This window comes from Cydia amplana, chromosome 2 (assembly GCF_948474715.1).
Source record: "Cydia amplana chromosome 2, ilCydAmpl1.1, whole genome shotgun sequence".
NCBI lineage: Eukaryota > Metazoa > Arthropoda > Insecta > Lepidoptera > Tortricidae > Cydia > Cydia amplana.
Window position 1 is genome coordinate 22,171,528 of NC_086070.1, and position 24,129 is coordinate 22,195,656.

Here is a 24,129-nt window from a genome sequence, read left to right on the forward strand (position 1 = left end):
AAGAGCTTGAACACAAAACATTTTCTATTCGCATGTTTCATTTCATAATTCAGTATTAAAAACTACACCCTTTACCGCATACGAAGCCATATATGGCGGATATGATATTGAACTCTATTGAGAGCTATTAGAGTTCAAATTTAAACAAATATTTTTTATTACATGCAGTAAAGGTTTAAATCATTTATAAATGTACTGCTGGCTTGGTTATATTGGGTTACCTTATAACATAACTAGTTGAGTTCGCGACTATGCCCGTGTGGGATCAGTTGTTTCCCTTCGCTCCTCCAGGAAAAGATTTCCATAAATAAATTAGGTAGATGTGGAGTCTAGATCCATCACAAAGACCTAACATTTCTACATGCCAGTTTCCACAAAAATAGTTCAGCCTGAGACGGTAAAAAACAGCAGAGGCCCTACCGTGAAAAACTAAATTAGAGTCTGGCTAATGAAAGTTGAGCCTGAGATGTGTTTAAAACTTTTTATATGGCAACTTTTTTTCCTATCAAATAAGCTGTCAGTTTCAAGCTGTCATTTAATTTCATAGTAATTTTATTGCCAGGTGCGGTTTTTATTGAAATTCCCGCGTTATCTCAGGCTCAACTTTGATTAGCCAGACTCTACAAACTCCTTTATCTGGATCTCGAATATGCAAGAGCGATAGAGAGGCAGATAAAGTTAGACCAAGCTAAGTTGGCAGCGATTTTGATAGCCCAGACGGTGCAAGTGTTATTTAAACGTCGTAATTTTATAGAATTTTGACATTTAAAATAACGCACAGCCTGGGCTATCAAAATCGCTACCATCTTAGCTTGGTCTAACGTTTTTCGATGTTGGCGGTAGGTAGGCCCTCTGATTTCCTTATTATAATAATTATTACTAAAGTTAGTAGTCGTCATGATCATTCGTAAACTTTATTATTGTAAACGGGGGAAATCTATTATGGTCACGTACAAGTGGTAATTTTGCAAGACAGTTCTAGTTCCTTAAGTTTTATGTTGATTTTTGTTTCTGATCTCAATTGTTATTTTATAAAAAGTTGATTAAAGAGATGAGGCTTTAAATAGTGTTTAATTTTGTTAATAATTATCAAATTATTAAACGTCTATCTTGCACGGCGCGCCATTGTGAACCTTGTCGGGATGCACGAAGGTTGATAATGCGCTGTAACCGCGCGCCTCAGTTGACGCGCCGCCAATGACGGTCAAAGGGTTAATTTTATGTATATTATAACCTACCCTTACCTATGTATACCAGATTAATCCATAGTTGCGTACAGCCCAAAGAGTATAAATGTACAGCCTGACCAGGAATATATGATCACGCGCCATGTTGCGGAATTTCACTGGAACAAAGTTTTTCATACTATGCTAAATAACAGCGCCCTCTTGACAATGATCACATATTACTGATCAGGCTTTATATACAGGATGCTTCCTGTAACAGGAGCAATAAATTAAACTGTAGGCTGTACTCCTCAAACTGACCAACATTTGTTCAGCAACTTTTGAAAATAACTCGTGTTTTGATTTTTATTACACTTTAAAGTTTATTCTAAGACGCAATGTATTGCAAATTTTGTTATGTTTAAAGCGTGACAAGCAACGTCAAACACACTAATGTCAGCGTACATTGAAGGCAATATTTATTTTGTATGAAAAAGAGGAAGTCTAAAGGATTTATAATTTTTAAGTTGCTGAACATATGTTGGTCAGTTTGAGGAGTACAGCCTTTAGTTTAATTTATTGCTCCTGTTACAGGAAGCACCCTGTATATAGCAAAACTGAAACGAATGAAGCAGCAGGAGGCCAACTTTAACAAAAAGGCCCACCATAAAAATTGGTTGTAACAAATACTGGCTATAATTGTCAAAATAAACGATAGTTGTCACATAAGTCATGTCATGATTCATGTCTTATGTCAATTTGTAGTGTATACACGAATCACAAGATAATAATTTACTATGGAATCACGGCGGGAAAAAGTCCCACTGGATGGGCCTGGGCCCCACGGCGCGCCTGAATGTTATTACGTAAGTTATATGGCTCCTATACACGATGGGCCATCAATGCCATCATACTGGCGCAATAACATGGGCTAGCGTGCAGAATGGGCAGTGGTGTCGGATGGCTTATGGCGATGGAATGGCCACGGTGTCGGTTTTTCATCCGCACATAGGTACGAGGCAGTGTTTGATCTCAAGACCTACCGTTTTCGAAACCTTTTAGGTACCTACCGCTCAGCTACCAGCACTTTTTATCTGGCCTAAAAACAACTATGTAAATAAATATCCTTGTTTAAGTTGTTTAGAGAAAACTCTTCGCATTGCTTTGCATAGAAATCACGCCTTCCTTTGTGAACGAGGTACCTAAATGTGCCTATTAACTTGAATTGAAACTGATTTTGAAATGATATACAGACGTCCCGCGTGCTAGACTCGACGTTCCGATATGCGAAGTTCGTGCGAAAGCTGAGGGCTCAGGAGGAAGAGGAACGCAAGGGCAGAGAGAACAAGCTTAAGGAGTTCAAAGACAAGCAGTACAGCGATTTCTTCATCAGCTGTGATCGCAAGCAAGTCTATTGGCGTTATTCTTTTCACATATTTGTTACGCATTTACGTATATTTGTTAGAAAAAGACAAAATTGAAGGTTCACTCTTAGCAACTGCATGGCTAGCGAATCGTGTCACTAGCAATTTTTTTTTTAAATCTTTAATTTGTCTTTAGAAAAAGGCAGCAGATTTGAAAAATGTAGGCGCCAAGGTTCGGTCTCCCAAAGCAGGTAGAGTCTGTGCGGAAAGATGGCGTCCAATATATTCCACGACTCTTCTCTTTCCGCACACTCTAAGTTGGAATTTCGTGTTTTTTTTCTTTAGATAAATTGTTTTAATGAAGGGAGTGTAACTTGAGGTGCCATTATAATTCGTAGGTACTAAATTCATTACCAATTTACCAGTTAGGGTTTTCTTAACCTCCACTTCGTGACACGACTCGATGGCCAAAATCTATTGTAGCTCCATCTACTTCAGCTGTTCAAATGGCGGCTAAAATATTTTGCATTACTTTAAGTGTATTATAAGTATTATGACCAATTTTAAATTAATATTTTAATTAGGTCTCTACTTAACAATGTGGTTCGCCGTGTTGAGTTATGCATGGAATCCTACGAGGCTGATCTGGCAAAGAAAAGACAAAGGTGACTAAACCTACCTACTCATTTTATAATCATTTTATTGTTTCGCTTCGCACGGGTTAACAAATTACACATAAACCTTCCTCTTGAATCTATTTAAAAAAAACCGCGTCAAAATCTGTTGCGTAGTTTTAAACATCTAAGCATAGATAGGGACAGACAGACAGCGGGAAGCGGCTTTGTTTTATACTATGTGATGTATCGAAGTATATTTCGAAACTGCATGTTAACGTTTTTATAGAACAATATTTTTTCTCAAGACTATATTACGAAAGGGAAATTGGGGACCGATCTTTCGGTCCGTAGCCAGTGGCGGATTAGCCCTAAGGCCCACTAGGCCCGGGCCTACGTAAGCCCTCCTCGAGTAGAGCGACCAGATATTAAATGGGGCATTATCTATTAAAAGGGACCTTATTGTAGATGGCGCTTACGCCGCACAACGTCGCGCGGCATTGTATTTATATCGGAGCATTGTTAATAATGGCGTAAGCGCCATCGACAATAAGGTCCCTGTTCATAGATAACGTCACAACGGCAGTCTAATAATGTCTATATGATGGGTGCTGGGAAAGGGGTGACTAGTAGGTACTAGGTACTAAAGACCCTGTCGCCTAATAGGGCTTGCTGCAACTAGCCTCATTAGCTGTTTATCTTCCATGACCACCATCAAGTCTAAAAGAGCTGTACGCCCGCGAAGAGGAAGAAAACATCCGCAAGTTCGTGGCGCAAGTGCAGGCGGGAAGAGAAGCAGCGTGGCAGGCGAAGAAAGAGCGATTAGCGTATCTCATCGAGAAGCGGAAGAAGGAACATCAGGAGAAGTTCAAGGACACGCCTTTGTAAGTCACCTTTAAATATATGTATAACTATATATAGCTTTTGCCCGCGACTTCGTATGCGTGGAATAGTTCCAGCAGGGAGCGTACGGTGAGCGCCTTGATAAAATCGAATAGCAATAATTTTGAGCTCAAATATATGCTTAATTGCTTACACCAAAATTAACAGGCAAATCGTTAATTTTCTCATATCCACCCTCTTTAGGGATCACTTCCGACATAAAAACTATCCTATGTCCTTTCCCGGGACTCAAACATCTCTATGCCAAATTTAAACTAAATCCGTTCAGCGGTTTAAGCGTGAAGACCGCTCCACCGCTTATATACTTGTACCTACTTAAGTAACTATAGCACCTCTGTACATACATATATATACATTCTCGTAATAAGTGTCTAAGCATTTCTGTACTACTCTGTTATTGCCCTACCTACCTACATTACATATCATCATCGATCTAAATTTTAGATGATGCAACAAGTCTCACATAACCTAAGTACTTAATTACTCTAAACTTTCCGTAGATCTAAATGTGCCCACGTGATGCATTGCATCGTAAAACTTAGAGCGATGGAAGCTCAGGACTTCCAGTTGTACCAGATGAAGGAAAATGCGGCGAAACGCGAGGCCGAGAAAGAACTTGACAAGATGTGGTACAACGTCGCTATGAAGGAGGCCGATGCTTTGGTACGCACTACCCTGTAACTTAACTTGACTCGTGATGCCTTGTGGGAGTACAGTCAGCAGCAGAAGTTGCTAAGCGGGCGAGGTGTTCAAAATGATCTTGACGCGACGTTATTGACGTTATTGTTAAGAGAATAAGAGCGTGTCAAGGTCATTTTGAACACCTCGCCCGCTTAGCAACTTCTGCTGCTGACTGTACCCTGTCCGTGCAATCAGCTAGGGAAGCCCAGGTCATCCGGCTGTACCAGATGACAGAGAAGGCAGCGCGGCGCGAGGCCGAGAAGGAGGCCGACGCTTTGGTTAGCTTAGCACCCGTGGTTAGCACATTCCCTGTGTTAACATTATTTTACAGTACAGTCACCACATGGGATTCTTACGCCATAGGATAGGGATAGGGTCCTAGCTAAATTGGTTGTTCCATACTTACGCTATGGAATGTCCAATGTACAGTGACTGTACAGTACAAGCCTAAGACGTTGGAAGAGCCTAATATAATTATCTGTTCGAGTGGATAACCTGCAGGCCAAAAAATAACACGCCCAGCAGAAGAGCGCGCAGGATCTCTGGAGATAAAACAATGTAAGTATGAAGGTTGATGGTCGATACTATTAGCATCAAAAAGTCCAACAGCTAAAGTAGATGGCGGTGTTACATACGTTGCTGTATACGTTTTGTGGTAAGATTATTAAGAAATTCTGCTTCACAACATGTAGTTATTTATTAATTTATCGTATGGCATTAAAGTTACTGGATTTAATTTAAATATTATCCTAGAGATTGATGTTTGCACTCTTCAGATACTCGATGGCCCTTTCAACATGTAGTTACCAGATAATTAACAGAGGGCCTACCGCAAAAATCTAAATTCGCAAATTCCGGGGATCTTTCTCTTTTACTCCAATGAAGTCGTAATTTAGAGTGACAGAGAAAGATGCCCGCAATTTGCGAACTTCTATTTTCGCGGTTATACCCCAGGGCTTACAGCGTCATCTCTTTCTGCGTACCTACTCTATTAGGTACTCTCTACACAACGGTTATCGCTTACCATTACCATCAGGCAATTCGTCCGCTCGTTTGCCTCATAACTTTCATAAAAGAAACATTAATGAATGGTTTACAGGCAGCTCGCATGGAATACGAAGCCATACAGCGCGCGCGCCGTGACATGGACTGCCACCGTTACTCCATGTTCCAGATAGAACAGAATAAAATCAAACAGGCACAGGAAAAGGAGAGGCTTAAGCAGGAGACCCTGTACTTCAGGGGGCTGTGGGACAAGGCTATTAAGGACGAGGAGGAAGGTACGACTGGGCGTTTTTTGTAGCTTACAACTTTCAACCCTGAGGGGAAACTAATAAAGCTGATTTTAAATAGGCTTTGTTAAGGGAGTGGACTTGACTGGACCTCTATATCAAGTTTTATTATGTCTGTCGGTCTACCATTTTTTTAGCGAAGGTGTCGTGCTATATAGGAATTATTCTCGATTTCAGCGGAACGCCGTCGCGCAGAAGCGCGTCATAAGACCGGCCACGACCGCGCAGTAGCCCTCGAAGAGCGAAAACTGACCCTGGAGAAACAAGCCCATGAACAGCAGATCATACAGGACGCGTGGGCGACCTTGGGAGAACAGGGAATGGCGCAAGAAAAAGCTAAAGCGGAGCTTAGGAAACGCAAGGAGGTAACAACAGAATATAGTGTGTCAAAGGTCTGTTCGATTTCAAACATAGACAGAGAGAATCATACTATCTTTGTCTAACACTAGTACTAGAACCTAAAAGAAAAGGATAAGTATAGTTTTTTTTGTTCCTATTTACTGACAAGATTTGGTTGACCCAGTATATATACCTACATTATCACCATTAAACTTCATGCTGTTGACGCAAAAATGTCTGAGCTACACAACTGAGCCTATCGACTTGTATGGGAGTCTATCAGCCTGACGATGCTGCATCTTCCAGTCCTAGTTGCTAGACAAAAACAAAGAATGAACTAAGCTACTTAATGGCAGAATATAAACTTAATCTTCAAGACAATACATTATATCTCTCTTCTACAGCGTGAACAAGTCGAATGCAACCGCAAGATGATCGAGCTCCGTGAAGACTTGCGCGCCTCCGAATCAGCCAACGAGGACTTCATACGCGACGTGGCGGCGCAGTACCAGAAGGTGACCGACGAGAGGCGCTGCCAGTACCTCAGCTGGTCGCAGAAGACCAACAGAGTGAGTTCATGATTACTCTAGGTACTATAGTATTCTAAGTAGCTCAACGAAAGCCTCTGCCTCCTGCTCTCGAGAAAGTTGAAGTAAGTATAGCAGTGACCAGTAAGTAAGTAGAGAGAGTTAGTCTTTAGGATAACGAATAAGTACCTAAGTACTTACATTAAATAATAACCGCAATATAAATTAGTCCGCCATCCTCCTCCTCCAAAACAGTCTGCCGATTTTTGATTTTTGTAACGTACAAAAGGTAAACGTACATATAGCGATGTCAGATTTGAGATAAACGTCAGCCCATACAAAAGTTGCACAATTGAGCAAAGTTTTCGGCAGAGGGGTAAGCTCTTAAAGCTGACTCCGGTTATCAAATGCTCTTAGGTGTGAATGTGTTCGACAAAATGCCCTAATAAGTATCGCCAATTTGTCCGACAGGAAGTGCGCAAAGCCATGATAGACCAGATCCACGACCGCAAGGAAGCTAAAGAAGAATTGAAGAAGAAACTCCTGGAACAAGACGAGTACCACCGCCAGCTGTTCAACCAGCTGTCGCAACTCGCGGCACACAAGGACCTCACTGACGCTCAGCAGAGGAAGAAGCATCAAGAAAATCTGTTGAAGCAGATCGAGTACAATAAACTTCTCAAGGTAAACCTCTATTTATGTGAACTTATCGAGCAAGAGAGGACCCGCAGAAGAAACTCCTGGAACAAGACGAGTACCACCGCCAGCTGTTCAACCAGCTGTCGCAACTCGCGGCGCACAAGGACCTCACTGACGCTCAGCAGAGGAAGAAGCATCAAGAAAATCTGTTGAAGCAGATCGAGTACAATAAACTTCTCAAGGTAAACCTCTATTTATGTGAACTTATCGAGCAAGAGAGGACCCGCAGAAGAAACTCCTGGAACAAGACGAGTACCACCGCCAGCTGTTCAACCAGCTGTCGCAACTCGCGGCGCACAAGGACCTCACTGACGCTCAGCAGAGGAAGAAGCATCAAGAAAATCTGTTGAAGCAGATCGAGTACAATAAACTTCTCAAGGTAAACCTCTATTTACGTGAACTTATAAGGCAAGAGAAGACCCGCAGAAGAAACTCCTGGAATAAGACGAGTACCACCGCCAGCTGTTCAACCAGCTGTCGCAACTCGCGGCACACAAGGACCTCACTGACGCTCAGCAGAGGAAGAAGCATCAAGAAAATTTGTTAAAGCAGATCGAGTACAATAAACTTCTCAAGGTAAACCTCTATTTACGTGAACTTATAAGGCAAGAGAGGACCCGCAGAAGAAACTCCTGGAACAAGACGAGTACCACCGCCAGCTGTTCAACCAGCTGTCGCAACTCGCGGCGCACAAGGACCTCACTGACGCTCAGCAGAGGAAGAAGCATCAAGAAAATCTGTTGAAGCAGATCGAGTACAATAAACTTCTCAAGGTAAACCTCTATTTACGTGAACTTATAAGGCAAGAGAAGACCCGCAGAAGAAACTCCTGGAATAAGACGAGTACCACCGCCAGCTGTTCAACCAGCTGTCGCAACTCGCGGCACACAAGGACCTCACTGACGCTCAGCAGAGGAAGAAGCATCAAGAAAATTTGTTAAAGCAGATCGAGTACAATAAACTTCTCAAGGTAAACCTCTATTTACGTGAACTTATAAGGCAAGAGAGGACCCGCAGAAGAAACTCCTGGAACAAGACGAGTACCACCGCCAGCTGTTCAACCAGCTGTCGCAACTCGCGGCACACAAGGACCTCACTGACGCTCAGCAGAGGAAGAAGCATCAAGAAAATTTGTTAAAGCAGATCGAGTACAATAAACTTCTCAAGGTAAACCTCTATTTACGTGAACTTATAAGGCAAGAGAGGACCCGCAGAAGAAACTCCTGGAACAAGACAAGTACCAACGTCAGCTGTTCAACCAGCTGTCGCAACTCGCGGCACACAAGGACCTCACTGACGCTCAGCAGAGGAAGAAGCATCAAGAAAATCTGTTGAAGCAGATCGAGTACAATAAACTTCTCAAGGTAAACCTCTATTTATGTGAACTTATCGAGCAAGAGAGGACCCGCAGAAGAAACTCCTGGAACAAGACGAGTACCACCGCCAGCTGTTCAACCAGCTGTCGCAACTCGCGGCGCACAAGGACCTCACTGACGCTCAGCAGAGGAAGAAGCATCAAGAAAATCTGTTGAAGCAGATCGAGTACAATAAACTTCTCAAGGTAAACCTCTATTTATGTGAACTTATCGAGCAAGAGAGGACCCGCAGAAGAAACTCCTGGAACAAGACGAGTACCACCGCCAGCTGTTCAACCAGCTGTCGCAACTCGCGGCGCACAAGGACCTCACTGACGCTCAGCAGAGGAAGAAGCATCAAGAAAATCTGTTGAAGCAGATCGAGTACAATAAACTTCTCAAGGTAAACCTCTATTTATGTGAACTTATAAGGCAAGAGAGGACCCGCAGGAGAAACTCCTGGAACAAGACAAGTACCAACGTCAGCTGTTCAACCAGCTGTCGCAACTCGCGGCACACAAGGACCTCACTGACGCTCAGCAGAGGAAGAAACATCAAGAAAATCTGTTGAAGCAGATCGAGTACAATAAACTTCTCAAGGTAAACCTCTATTTATGTGAACTTATAAGGCAAGAGAGGACCCGCAGAAGAAACTCCTGGAACAAGACGAGTACCACCGCCAGCTGTTCAACCAGCTGTCGCAACTCGCGGCACACAAGGACCTCACTGACGCTCAGCAGAGGAAGAAGCATCAAGAAAATTTGTTGAAGCAGATCGAGTACAATAAACTTCTCAAGGTAAACCTCTATTTACGTGAACTTATAAGGCAAGAGAGGACCCGCAGAAGAAACTCCTGGAACAAGACGAGTACCACCGCCAGCTGTTCAACCAGCTGTCGCAACTCGCGGCACACAAGGACCTCACTGACGCTCAGCAGAGGAAGAAACATCAAGAAAATCTGTTGAAGCAGATCGAGTACAATAAACTTCTCAAGGTAATGTCAAGAACCAGCTGTTGTTCAGTTGATAAAAATGGCAGTGCACAAGGGCTTTATGCTATGGGTCTCTTGTCTGGATGACGATGACGTATATCAGGGGCCTCGTTATCTACAAACGTTCACGCGGGCCACCATCGGTTTTATTTTTGCGCTGGAAAAATCTGTAAGATTAGGTGGGTGTGGGCTTCCGAGTTAGCTGTCCGCGGGCCGGATTGAAACGCCTCGCGGGCCGGGGTTTGGAGACCCCTGACGTATATGAATATGTATAGGTACTTAATTACCGCTTAGGCACAGCGTCACGTTATTAGCTAGGAAAACCGCAATTTGTTTTTGTAAAATGGTACGACACGACAACGTAACGCAAAGGCCGGGATATTATTTAACACTTAGGTAGAATAAGATAAGGTACTGTTGTACCTTACGTACGAGCATTTAACTGTTATTACGATTTCGGCGTTCCGGCGCGGCTTTCGCTGGTCGTGGTAGCAGAAAATTCATTACTACATGTTATAAAAAAAAGTTCCCCGCCGCGTCTGTCTGTTTGTATGTTCGCGATAAACTCGAAAACTACGGAATGAATTTTCCTGCAGTTTTCACTTATCAATAGAGTGATTCTTGAGGAAGGTTTAGCAATAAAATTTGTTAAGGTTGTTATGTTGTCGTTTTGATTCCGGGGATAGAACCTCGGCCCTTCAACTTACAAGTCGAGCCCGCGTGCCACTGGACCATCATGACACATGGCTTAACGGCCGTAAATAGGTGACCAGTTACAGCGCCTATGAACCATTGTACCTTATTGCTCAGACAGAAGGTCTATTGTTGATTAACATGATTAATCTTAAGCTGGCTTAACAACATAACAAGGTTTTGTGTAACCCGTGCGAAGACGGGGCGGGTCGCTAGTTTAGCGATAGATCCAGTAGTAAGATACCATTTTTAATAAATTGGCATATGCTTGTAAGTAGGTAGATATATTTAATTGTTAATAGTATAATACCAACTTTCAGGAGCGAGCTTTGCAAGAGGAGCAAGAACAGTTAAAGAAATGTCAGCGCGCGACCGAGGAGTACAATGAGGAAATTAGAAACATGCTGTGCCGGTCAGTGATTATCCGTCAACCTTATTGCGAAGACTGGCCGGAAACAGTGATGTCCTTATTGCGATTCTGTTTAGGACCTAAACTGAATTGCTAAAGGACGGAGCTATATAAGTCGCATAGCTCCGTCCTTAGCGATTCAGTTTAGGTCCTAAACAGAATCGCAATAAGGACATCATGGTAAGGCCCCTGGACCGACGGTTAGCGTTGACGTCGCTCGACTGTAGCTATATCAATGAAAATGTATGAGGATGTAGGTATAGTTTGTAGCTTTCTAGTAGATTGTTCAGTAAAACCGCACGTGCTACTTACGTGCAAAAAAGGGTCCTAATTATTCTATTTAGCACCTGAGCGCGGACTAGTCCAACGCTCAAAAAACCAGTGTAGGTGCGCTCTCCGATAACGCGCCTTTGATACGCATCTCGATGACACATTTTAGACTGGTTCTGTAGCGTTCGACTCGCCGGCACTCAGTAACCGAAGTACCGATTTTTTATGCAGGTGGTTGTGGCACGTGGCACGAGCGGTTTTTCTTAACAATAGACATTGATATAGTATAAAGAACTGGATACCCAATCAGCCGCCAAAAATGGCCCCACAAAAGTGATGTCAAAACAGATCATGCATTACTTTTTCGTTTAGTCTTGTTTGAAACGCTCAAATGTGAAGTTGTCAACAATTACGAAATGTGCCGTTAAAATATGTAAAAATAACAATGATAAAACAAGGAAAAAGGATGGAATGTATTTCTTTCGGTTAGTTCTTTGGATAGCATTACATAATTTATGTAATCTGGTGGTAATTTTATGGTTTTGAATAAATTAATTTGTTAGTACCAAAGAAGGGATGTTAAGGAACAAAAATCTAATGAGTCGATGTGAGGTCAATATTTTTTTATATTTTTATATGGAATTCATAAGAAATAATATTATGTTTAAATTCAAGATTTCCAAGAAAACCTATGCGACGTGCAAAGTGGACTGCTATTTAATTATAGCAAGAGATAGGGGTGATGCAGTTTTAAACAAGGCAAAACGGCACTTGTGTGTTCGGCCCATTTCCCTGTTTCCGACATATACACCACCAATAAGGGCTTATATCGACTAACTGTAAATGCCAAACCTGTCGGAACACAGTGACAACCACAGGATTTTTTTTATAAAGTATAGGTAGACTTTATAAAAAAAATCCAATCAGTATCTAAATGTCCCCGTGCACCCGCGCTATGAGTAAATGTAGATCTTAAATACACAGTTATTTAATAAGTAGAATTTATTTCAAGGAAATTAGTATTTAAAGACGTATACTTACGAATTAAAAATTTAATTTGTTTGAATTTGAACCACGAATTAATTTTATTTGAGCTCCCGATTAAATTAAATTTGTTTTATTTATTACTTCAATTGGTTTTCCTGTACAGTAATACATATTAAAGTGTACCAAAGTGACTCCATTCGTTCATTATTCTCGTTTGACGTAAATACGTTACGTTTAGTGCCATCGGACTAAAATTTTTAACAGTGTTGGTATTTATGTTTGCAAATTTGACACTTAATGCTTACGACATTAAGCTCTTTTCTGTACGAAACATTTATCTTGACTCAAAATTTACGTAAGCGTTTTTATCATCAATGCAAATGGTGCGAAACGTCATTGGGATCCACATTTCTTGACGTTTTTGTTCTGCTTTGTGTGTCTATTTCTTTTATATTAAGTCAGTGACAATAGACAATAGGATTAGCCTTCGGGGTCTATTAGAAAGCTACAAACTATACTTACAGTGCAGCGCTGACATACTGCTAAGCGCGTATGGCTACGTCGCACGTACGCCGGCCGTCGGTCGACCGACGCGCGTTTTGATTTAGGTATACATGCGTTCAGTGTGACGCTGATCGAAGCAATGGACCGATCCTATGATCGGTCCATCGCTTCGATCATCGCTCATCGATCATCGCTTGGTTCTATAACCAGCGTACGTAAGCGCGTACCGCGTGCAACGTACGGTACGCGCCGATCGTGGGTCGAGTATGACCACCGGTCGAGCACTGTTTCCTAGCCTTTATAGCGTTAGGTATTTTATCACAAACATCTGTCAAATTTACAAAACCTTTGATCACCGTTTGTCTCCAACATTTGAGTTTGTTAGTAAGAGACAACACTTAGCAAAGGTTTGATATGTAGGTGCCTACGCGTCCCGGATGTCTAAACACTAAAATTACCGTTCTATTGGCCAATCTACTACTCAATCTGCCCATTTAAGTGTCAAACCGTTGCTTACGTGACATTGTTTTCCAGGCCGTTCTTTAGCGATATGCAGCACCCGTTCCTGAGACAGATGGCGGGCGGGGGCGGGCTGAAGATGCGAGAAAAGTGCCCCTGCTCCAAACCGGACTATTGCGCTGTTCCGGATAAAAAGCCCAACTAACCCTTTGAACGCCATGTTTATCGTGCGCGGCGCGTCTTCCTGATAGTCGATTTAGACTCTCGCGCGAGCCACGAGACGAGCCGCGAGCCGAGCCACGAGACGCGAGTGTAAGCGGTGGGCTCGCGGCTCGTCTCGTGGCTCGCAAGCTCGTCGAGCTAATATAATTTAAACACTAACGGCACGGCATAAGGTTTATAACCGAATGACAAGCCGAACGCGAGATTTGGAACTAATCGTGCAGTCTAACGCAACTAGTTGCGTTCAATCGCGCGCGTGATGCGAACTCATCAACCAATGGCGTTGTAGCGGTGTCACACCGCTGTACTGGCCCCATTCATGCACCATTCTTATTGCCCGTGGCTAGTCCTGAGATATACGTAATGATTGTCGTGATGCACGATGATATTGGGCTGTAGCCGTGCGCGTCAGTTGACGTCTTTGGCGGTCAAAGGGTTAAGGAAGGCCTGAGATACACTTGTAAGTTTTACTTAAGGGACAAAGCTATTCGTCAGAAAGAAATAACGATATTCATCTCTCATTCTGTAGTATAGCTGTGTATACTTACGTAAGTAAAATTTACAAGTGTATCTTGCGCCGAAGAGTTGTGTGTGTCTATACAGGGTGGCCCATTTAGATCGGTCAGTATGGGAAAATCTGAAACTATAAGACATACGACGATCTCTTCTTAGGAACCATGTCATCGATTTTAATAACAAGAAAAACTGCATTCATACATTAAAAAAAAATGTGTACTCAGCTCGGGAATCGAACCCGGACGTTTTGAAAAAAAATATCTAAAATTATTTCTATTTAGATATCGATTGTGTAGGTCTTAAGCAGTAAATGTTACTATGAAACATGATGTCTGAAATGAATAAAATACATTGTATTCATATCCTTTAATTTATTTTAGTATGTTTTCGAAATGGCCACCATTTTTTTCAATACATTTTACATAAAAAAAAATTTAATGTATGAATGCAGTTTTTCTTGTTACTAAAATCGATGACATGGTTCCTAAGAAGAGATCGTCGTATGTCTTATAGTTTCAGATTTTCCCATACTGACCGATCTAAATGGGCCACCCTGTATAGACGCCACGATAAGACACATGATTGAATGGTCTGAATACTCTGAATGTCACTCGTGGCTCGTGGCTAACGACTAGTAAAAGTGAAAATCTGTCCAATATTTGATCAAATATGCATTGCGTCTCACCTTCATGTGAGACGCAAATATACAAATTTGGTCAAATATTGGACAGGTGGAATACCACCTTAAAGCCTCTTTTGTATGTTGTCATCCTACTAAAGTATGTTAATATGATTTATTTAAAGCGTTTTTGTCTACATGTATGCAAGAGGGGCTTTAGCTTAGTATTTGACTGTCCTTATTGTCTTTGATATGTGATTAATTTTTATAAAAAAATATTAGAAACAATATAATAATTTCTGCTCAATAGGTAAAAAATATAAATTAAATGCTCATTCGGAAAACATTATAATCAGTTTTTATTTAATGGACGGTTCAGCATAGAATATTAATTTTAAAATCGATATTTTTTCCGAAATCATTAATTAAGTCCGCCATTTGTACTTAATATATTTTTACTGTGCAATAAAGTTTAAATAGGTAGGACCTAATTATGTTTCACTGAACATACCTACAAGGGGATCAATTCGGTAGGTAGTCCCCTCTGTCATTGAATTTCGTTAGATTACTCCTACGATACTCCTTACTCCAAAATAAATTTAAACGCGCTTTACGCGCTAAGTATTTAAATGTGACGGTCCACGGATAAAGGTACTTACCTTATGGCGGATGGCGCAACTTACGTCGCATAGCACCGGAATAGTATTGGATCGTCGTTGATAATGGCGTAAGCGCCAACCGGCATAACGTAGCTTTACCCGTAGAAGTCGTAGAACATCACAAAAGTCTTTAACCTGACAAACCATTGTCATGGATTCATGGCCACAATACAACCTCACAAGTTGTCATACCGGATATAAAAAGCGAGTTTTCCTATCTAAATCTGGATCATTCGCTAATAAAAATAACACATTTCTATGAACGACTATCCTTAAAAGACAACAAAGTTACGCACCACCAAAAAGCGCTGTCTGCTATAAAAAATGTATGAAGATGATGTTAGTTCTTGATTTGACCACCGACATTCATAACTTGGTAAAATTGCAGCTTCCTTCCCGTGACACAAAATTACTTATGCGTGCCACAGTGTCGCTGTAATCGCGCATTATAATACAATCTGCTAAGTGGTTGCATTCGCTTTAGATTTCGCCACACGCACATATAAGTTTGTAAAGTTAGCTTCCTTAAATTGCTTCTGAGTTTGTCTCCGTCGTAATAACAGTGATGAATGAGATAAAAAATGGAAGTTCACGTGGATATTATCTAATTTGAATGCAAGTAACGTATTTAGATGTGTCACGTACACCACGTAGTAATATGATCAAAACGTGTACGTACAGTTGAATGGAAAAGCCATAACGCCAAGAGTTAGCCATAACCATATGTAGATAATTCGATAAATATGCAAAATTTATACAATTTCCAAATAAATGATCTCGGTCGGTATGTTATTACTAGGCGCTAGGCTGCGCTGGGTATTAGGTATCTTAGGTATTTCCCTTAAAGCGATAAGTTCGCCTTTGAACTTAGCTTTTCCTAATTGTAAGTTTCTTTTATTAAAACCAAGTCCTCGTTTGAGCAGATTACGTACTTCACCCGATAAATTGGGTCTGGACTGAACTACATACAATTATTTATAATGGAGTCAACGTCAAAAATACCAAGCATTTTCAACCATACTGACTGTGCCGACCTAAACAAAAACTTAGTAACTAGTTAATGCAAATTGGTAGGTATTTAAAAACAAAGTTCGGTTAGATCAGAGCAAGTACCTAAGTTCCTATGTGTTTTCCTCAAATTATATACCAGTTTCTGCGTAGCATACCTACTTTTAGTCATTGTAAATGAGACATAATTAAAAGGGATTTACGACAAAAATAATGTGATTCATTAATAATCATAATTATGACGACCGATGGAAAATCTAAAAAAAACACATTAAGTACCTACATACCTACAAAGAAATGGTCTGCGCGTCTTACCTATTCACTTTCAATTTAATTCCTTTTACCTACTAACGAATAGATAGGATTAAGAACAAGAATACTTGACTAGTCTAGGAAATGTTTACAACAGGTTCTTTACTGATTCACCCGTGAGACATGAACGCTCATTGTTACAACATGGTTAACAACTAATTAGAACATCTGTACTAGTTGTACTATCTACATAGCTATATTTAGAAGCCTACCACCTACCTGATAATATAGAAGCTAACACGCCATAGTATGGAAATCGTTTTAGTGTCTATTTGCGCACGACATGTCTGTAGTCTGTAGGTAAGGTAAAGACTTAGTAGATTTTGCCATTTGAAAACCGCCATAAATATCACACACACCCCAACATCCAATTTCATCCAATGATGTAGGTACATTGAGTACCATGTACAAATTGTACAAGCCAGCAAATTAACACTTTAAATTAAAAATTAAGTCAGGCATCTGCTTCTAATCTTCACTTTTACAGCGTGGGTAAATAAGTACGCGTTTATTGACTACAACTACCTCGTGTCTACTTTAAGCGTCTTGCCGTTCAAAAATTAACCTTGCATGATAGACGGACTTCGTTTTCGACTTTCAAAAATGTATGATTTTAACATACTGACGTTACAAACAGATACATACAGTATAGGTAGGTACATACAGTTCTACTAATACGTTTCCTGCGGAAAGTAAATATCCTGATGACTGTCTTTTCCGATACGTCGTTGTAGGATTCCCTAGGTATGAATTAATATTCCCCAGCTCAATTCAGTGGTCAAATTCCTATAGATTAAAAATTCCCTAACAAATACATGACTCAATCATAGTGCAACGGGATGCAATGAATAACAACAAATGAAAAAAGCATTATTCACACTTGTGTCACCGACTGTACGCGGGGTATTTTCCTGATGGAGCGTTATGACTAAGATGACCATCGTCACAGACAAAGAAACAAGTGATATCATGCCTCAAATTTTCCTTAAACGCTGTATAAAAGGCTCATGTAAAGTGGATCAGCGTCAGTTCATTCCCGACATCCAGAATGTATTCCAAAGTGTTCGCTGTGCTCGCAGTAGTGGCGTCGGCTAGCGCCAACGACCTACACGAAGGTTACAATGGCACCGCGAGCCACAAACCAATCTTCCAAGGTCACTACGCAGGTGACTGGAAGACTGCTGTAAGGCCTGGGATGGATATCTTCGTCAACACCAGCGGCCTTATAACTGGGATCAACGTCACTGATCTCCGGGAAGGCAAGGACGGCGTGGCGAACATTGCCAGCGGCGGAATCGGACACGAGAACGTCACTATTTCTCTCAAGAGCCCTAACATTCTCAGAGGATACGATTTCCTGGTTGAAGTTTTTGCTGACGAAGAGACGTCCAAGACAAATGAGAGGGGCAACCGTGACGTCCAAGAATCTGTGAATCCTGAACAGAAGCCGTCCCAAACTGTCTCTACTAGCACCACTGGCAAGCCTACAGACCAACAGCAACAGCAAGTAACTGGCAAGCCTACAAGTCAGCAGGAACACCAAGTATCTTTCTCTACAACTGGCAAGCCAAGTGATCAGCAACAGCAAGGAACTGTCCCTGCAGGCAAGCCTCCAGGCCAGCAGGAAGACCAAGTAACTGTCCCTACTACTGGCAGGCCCACAGGCCAGCAAAAACAGCATCAGCAAGGAACTGTCCCTACTACAGGCAAGCCTAGCCAGCAGCAACATCAAACTGGACACCCTATTACTACAGCAGTGCCTGAGGAGGTTGAAATTCCGGAGGAAGTTAAACAGCCGAAGATTGGCTTCCAAATTGAGGAACAAAATTAAAAATTTAGATATTTTGTGACTTATTGAAATATTTAAAATGTAATGTGATGATGCTCGAAACGGATCGAATATAATTCGATCTTAATTAAATTACGTAAGTGACCAGTTTTAAGTATTTCAATCTGTCTGATTTTAGTACCCTGTGATTAAATTAATTACGTTTGGTGCAGGCCAATGTTCTAGGGTTTCATTACACGGCCATGACATCCATCTTATATGACACGCCGCATAAATTATTACATATACATAGTAGGAATATTTTATTAACATAACCCATTTTGTTTGTCTTCTTTACGCCAGTTAGACGTTCAAAATTACCTTTATTTATTACAATTTTAGTTTATAGTTTAATTCGCTTAAAATGCTTGGAGTACCTAGTAGATTTTAGATCATTTCTAATAAACCAAGTGTGTACGTTTAAAGGAAAAATAATAATTTGCTTGCACTATTGATTGATCCAAGTATTGATTTATTTAGCATCAGTCAAACAATGTTTTCCATATTTTTGGATGTATTTTAATTATTCTACTGTGTTATTAGCTTTAATAGAATTATAATAAAACAATGACTTAAAACAATACAAATATTTTATTTAATAAATAGTCTTCCTTGTAGGTACATCATGTACCTACCTACTTAAATTATTATTTATTAGGTAGCAATAGGAATGATGAGATTTTTAAATCACAATTGAACCTATTATACTTAAAAAACGGACCGACATGCACAGAATGAAGCTGTAGCTGGTTCTGTACAATTGTACAAGATTTAAATTTAATTGTTAGTTGTATTTGTACTTAAAACTTTGCTTATTTTAAATAAGCATCCCTAACATGAGTACATTTTTTTTATCAAGACACGGCAGTGCGTCAGATCTGACCAAGTTCGAAACTGAAGTGTGTATATTTATCTACATAATACGAGTATTACTTATAATTAGTAAATCAAAAAACCCACATTATGGGGAAATCTTATCTCTATAAGTTACATATTTTAAAAATATTTTGAAATGTTTTTGTACTTTATTTAATGAGCCTAGTCAATTTAAACCCCATATGGAATAGTTGGGATGGTATACCTACATATTTGATTTACAATCATAACAACATCAGATGTACATATAATGTACATAATAAAAATCCTGATAGCTACACTTAAGCGTATCTAGCTGATCTTATTAACAGTTTAAATGCTCCCTTATTAAATGCTAATCATACTTGACCAAAGAATGCACAGGTATACCTTGAGGAATGTTTTTGCGACCATTTAGTGACACCAACTCCAGAACTGCCAAGCATCCGGAGACCTCGGCGCCTGTGGTCTTGAGGAGGCTCACGGCAGCAGACAGGGAGCCACCGGTAGCAATGAGGTCGTCTACAATGAGGCACTTAAGGCCGGAACGGATTGAGTCTTTCTGGATCTCCAAGATATCCTGTAATTCGAATTTTGTATTTAGGAACGGTGACATTTCTAATTTCTACTATTTAAATCTTCTTGAGGCAGAGGAGTAGGTTTAGAGCCGGGGGGCCATCCGAGGAAGTTTTCAAAAAGCGTCCGGGGCAAACCCTGACCCTTTTAAAATGAAAAATAAAGTGATTTTTTTTTAATAATATTATTTTTGAACACGTCCGTCGAAAAAAATGCGATTTACAAATGTCCGGGTTTTTAAGTGTTTGTGGGTTCTGCGAATTTAAACATGGCAGCCCTAACCTAGGCTGTGTGACTGTCTTCTAAATGTAATAAAAATGGATATCATTACAAGCCTACTAGTGCAGCATAAAATCAAATATCTATATCTCACCGATCCATACTCCAGATCATATTTATACGACACCACCTCCCCCGGCAGCTTGCCCTTCTTCCGCACAGGCAGACACCCCACCCCAAGCTCCGCAGCCAGCGAGAACGCGAACAAGAAGCCCCGGGACTCCAGCCCCACTACTGCCTCAACATCTGGAAACTTGCTGCGGACTGTTTCGGCTAGCAGGCCCTGGAGTAACCGGCATGTGGGGCCGTCGGATATGGCTGAGAATATGTCCCTGAAAACACAGTTTATTTTATTTTTTTAGGCCATAATGTCATCTTTTAAAGTATTGTTACAAAGTTCTATCAAACTTGAGTACTTGCAGTGTTATATCATTTATAAAGTATATTCAACCGTACCGTTTTAACCGTATGCTTAATACTTTAAAACTAAATAAGATCTTATACACACAAAAGTAATCAGTAACATGCTTTTGCATATTCCCTTTTAACTTCATGCAAAACTTACCAGAACAGGATACCCTTCTTAGGGAAGTCGGGATAGCTCTTGATCTTACTCTTGAGCTCTGCGATTCTTTTATCATAATCAGCATCCATTGTAAACGGGGTTTTAATTTAGCTTTAGTTCAAACTATTCGAAACACCTTAACATTTAGGTTAACTGATCTATCTACGCCTGCCAATGCGTTGATTAGTGAATGAACGAGTATATTACAAGATAAGCTATTATGTAATTTTAGACGTTAAGTGTTTAAAGATGTACAAGTTACAAATAATAAAATTATTTAATTGAAAATACCAGTTTAATGCGGCTAACCTATAATAATTTGTCAATGTCACTGTCACAATGGCATCTGTAGCTTTTTCAAGGTCGAATTGTTTCAAAAGATTTTAAAAACGCAGGCATTCACTTCTTTATTTAAAAAAAATTCCAAACTTCCTCAATTAAAATTAAAGTTGCGATAAAAAATTAAAAATCCCTTCTTGCGATAAAAGACGTGTTAAAATATACATCGTAAAATACGAACTAGGTTGGAACCATAAGAAAACGGAACCATGACGGACCCCTTTAGGCCAAATTTATAGCTGGTCAACCAAATCTTGTCAGTAAAAAAAAAGCGGCCAAGTGCGAGTCGGAGTCGCCCATGAAGGGTTCCGTATTTAGGCGATTTATGACGTAAAGTCCGTCAACCAAATCTTGTCAGTAGTAAAAGGCGGCAAATTTGAAAAATCGCGGGTTAGCAACACTGTGTTCGAATAATTCCAAAATGCGTGTCATCTGTGTTTTATCTGTGGAATGTGGATCGTGAACGACAGCCGTCACCTTATTTGTTTTCATTTGGTTTTCATTCTGAATCGTTTCTGTTTCAAGAGATATTTCTGCTGTCACCATTAAATACCAATACATTAAATAAGAATAAGCAAAGCTAAGGGGCCTACAATGTACAATCATGCTCGTTGATGGTAAACATTACTAAAAATTGAGGTTATGACAAGTACATACTGGAAGAACTCTTTCGAAGTTTTAAGATTATGTTCAGTTTTTTTGTTTTAGGGTTAAAAGGCATAAATAAAATTAAAACGTATGCCTAAATCTATCCAACAAGACCATAAATTGTGTCCTGGAAACCGTCCATAGGCCCACATGTCTAATATTTTCAGCAATCAGTTGTGACTATTTACAAAGGTAAACCTTTTAAACAGTATTAAGAGCCTTGATTATATCGCCGTTCTTTCGCAATATCTACCTAATCCATACATGTTTGTTGCAGGATTAAATCTTGCCCAATATAAGGCGTTCGTAGTAGAAAGTATCTCTTCAGACAATACTTACCTATGGCGGTTTATATACGTGTACAACGCAACCAAGTCGAAAAGTGCCCCTTATCTTATTTACCTTTAAATTAAATAAACACCCAAATATCAGTTGTTTTATTTTTAATATGTATATTGTACAATATATACCAATCAAAAAAATTACACAGGTATGTCATATTCATTCAGAACAGTACACTAATTTACATTAACAAGTGGCATATTATATTGTAAATAACAAATATATGCACTATCTAATTATCTGCATTTTGATATGATTTTATTTTAGTAAACTTAGAAGACATAGGGAACAAAGAGAATATAAGCACTACGATAGAGAGTTGTTTTTGATATCTTTAAATTTGTTCATCATTTTGATTAACATTGTTTTAACATCGCTTTTAAATTGTCCGTCCATGTTTCAATTTTTTTCAATAAACCGCGAGTGACAATTTGAATTGACGTACGCAGGGCGCGCTCAGCGGAAAAAAAATCTTATGGTTCGATGTACATTGCTGCTTTTCTTAGCGCAATACTGCTCTTTGAGTGTTGCCCTACTTTAGTTTGCTTTACATTGCTACTGACAAGATTTGGTTGACGGACTATATAAAAAAAACTACTTACTAGATCTCGTTCAAACCAATTTTCGGTGGAAGTTTACATAGTAATGTACATCATATATTTTTTTTAGTTTTATCATTCTCTTATTTTAGAAGTTACAGGGGGGGGGGGGGGACACACATTTTACCACTTTGGAAGTGTCTCTCGCGCAAACTATTCAGTTTAGAAAAAAATTATATTAGAAACCTCAATATCATTTTTGAAGACCTATCCATAGATACCCCACACGTATGGGTTTGATGAAAAAAAAATTTTTGAGTTTCAGTTCGAAGTATGGGGAACCCCAAAAATTTATTGTTTTTTTTTTCTATTTTTGTGTGAAAATCTTAATGCGGTTCACAGAATACATCTACTTACCAAGTTTCAACAGTATAGTTCTTATAGTTTTCGGAGAAAAGTGGCTGTGACATACGGACGGACAGACAGACGGACAGACGGACAGATAGACAGACATGACGAATCTATAAGGGTTCCGTTTTTTGCCATTTGGCTACGGAACCCTAAAAAAGGCGCGAAATTCAAATTTTCTAAGGGACGATATCCATTCGCGCCTACATTTTTCAAATTTGCCGCCTTTTTCTACTGTCAAGATCTGGTTGACCAAGTATAATTGGCACGAGCGCGTTTTCAACGCGCGTTAAAAAAGCGCTAGAATACATATTCTAGCGCTTTTTTAACGCGCACACCCTCCTCCTCCTCCACACCTCTTGCACACTAAATTCGATTTAATCACCAAGGTTTAGAGTCAAAAATCCAACAACGCTTGATAAAATGTGCCACCGCCATTGCCAAGCCCGCAGACTTACAATTTACTCTTTGGCCCGAAGCCGCGATTTGCGCACGAGTTTGTAGGGGGCTTTATAATAATTCTGCTGTCAAAACTGCATGAATCTAGTATTTTAACTGGATAGGGCATGAGTGGTGGGGATAACTGACAGAACGGGATAGTCTTATGTATCTTTCAGTAGGAGTAGCAGCGAAAGCGCTATTATTGTTTGTCCTTGTCACAGTCTCACATTTTTTTTATTCCGCACCGTAAATTAGTCATGAAGTTATATTTTTTAAACTGGAGCGAGTTGTCACTTTTTTTGCCATACTAATTTGAACCTTATCACCGAGACAGAAAGTTGTTCGTACCAGACTAGAGAAAACGGTCCACTTGAGAAAGAAAAACCCGAGCCCTGTGTCTCACTCGCACATGTTGCCAATGTTAAAAAGATACCATAGTGGTAGAAATTATATCAATAAACTACTGAATTTAATTACCTTCTTATACAATTTTAGTGCTTTATTCAGATTACAGTTCTGATATCTTTTAAGTAATTTGTAAATAATTATGATGCCAATATTATTAACTGATTAAACCAAGCGCATACACAGCAAAAAAAACCTAAATTTTAGTATGGTAGAATTTGTAGTAACTTTAAATATTAATTGGTATCCCCAACTTGATAACATTTCTTCAAAACACGTGAATGCGAAATTTCTTAAAAATTGTGAAGAAATGTT

The 24,129-nt window shown here is 40.0% G+C and overlaps 3 protein-coding genes across 3 annotated transcripts; 2 read left to right on the plus strand and 1 right to left on the minus strand.

The window, feature by feature from the left end:
• The first annotated feature begins 1,910 nt into the window (after window positions 1-1,910).
• LOC134661360 (calponin homology domain-containing protein DDB_G0272472-like) lies at window positions 1,911-13,458 on the plus strand. Its single transcript, XM_063517401.1, has 11 exons — window positions 1,911-2,032; window positions 2,420-2,571; window positions 3,115-3,195; window positions 3,864-4,028; window positions 4,548-4,710; window positions 5,828-6,008; window positions 6,198-6,385; window positions 6,764-6,928; window positions 7,358-7,570; window positions 10,945-11,036; window positions 13,329-13,458. Exons 1-11 carry the CDS (start codon window positions 1,964-1,966, stop codon window positions 13,456-13,458), a joined length of 1,599 nt encoding a protein of 532 aa, XP_063373471.1. The 5' UTR covers window positions 1,911-1,963.
• A 4,009-nt stretch (window positions 13,459-17,467) lies between these two features.
• On the plus strand, window positions 17,468-18,420 carry LOC134661369 (hybrid signal transduction histidine kinase B-like). Its single transcript, XM_063517413.1, has one exon. The coding sequence runs from the start codon at window positions 17,638-17,640 to the stop codon at window positions 18,418-18,420; it is 783 nt and encodes a 260-aa protein (XP_063373483.1). The 5' UTR covers window positions 17,468-17,637.
• A 1,129-nt stretch (window positions 18,421-19,549) lies between these two features.
• Window positions 19,550-21,004, minus strand: LOC134660795 (adenine phosphoribosyltransferase). The gene is made up of 3 exons (XM_063516593.1): window positions 20,693-21,004; window positions 20,222-20,459; window positions 19,550-19,852 (listed from the first exon to the last, which is right to left on the minus strand). Exons 1-3 carry the CDS (start codon window positions 20,779-20,781, stop codon window positions 19,628-19,630), a joined length of 552 nt encoding a protein of 183 aa, XP_063372663.1. The 5' UTR covers window positions 20,782-21,004; the 3' UTR covers window positions 19,550-19,627.
• Window positions 21,005-24,129: the final 3,125 nt, after the last annotated feature.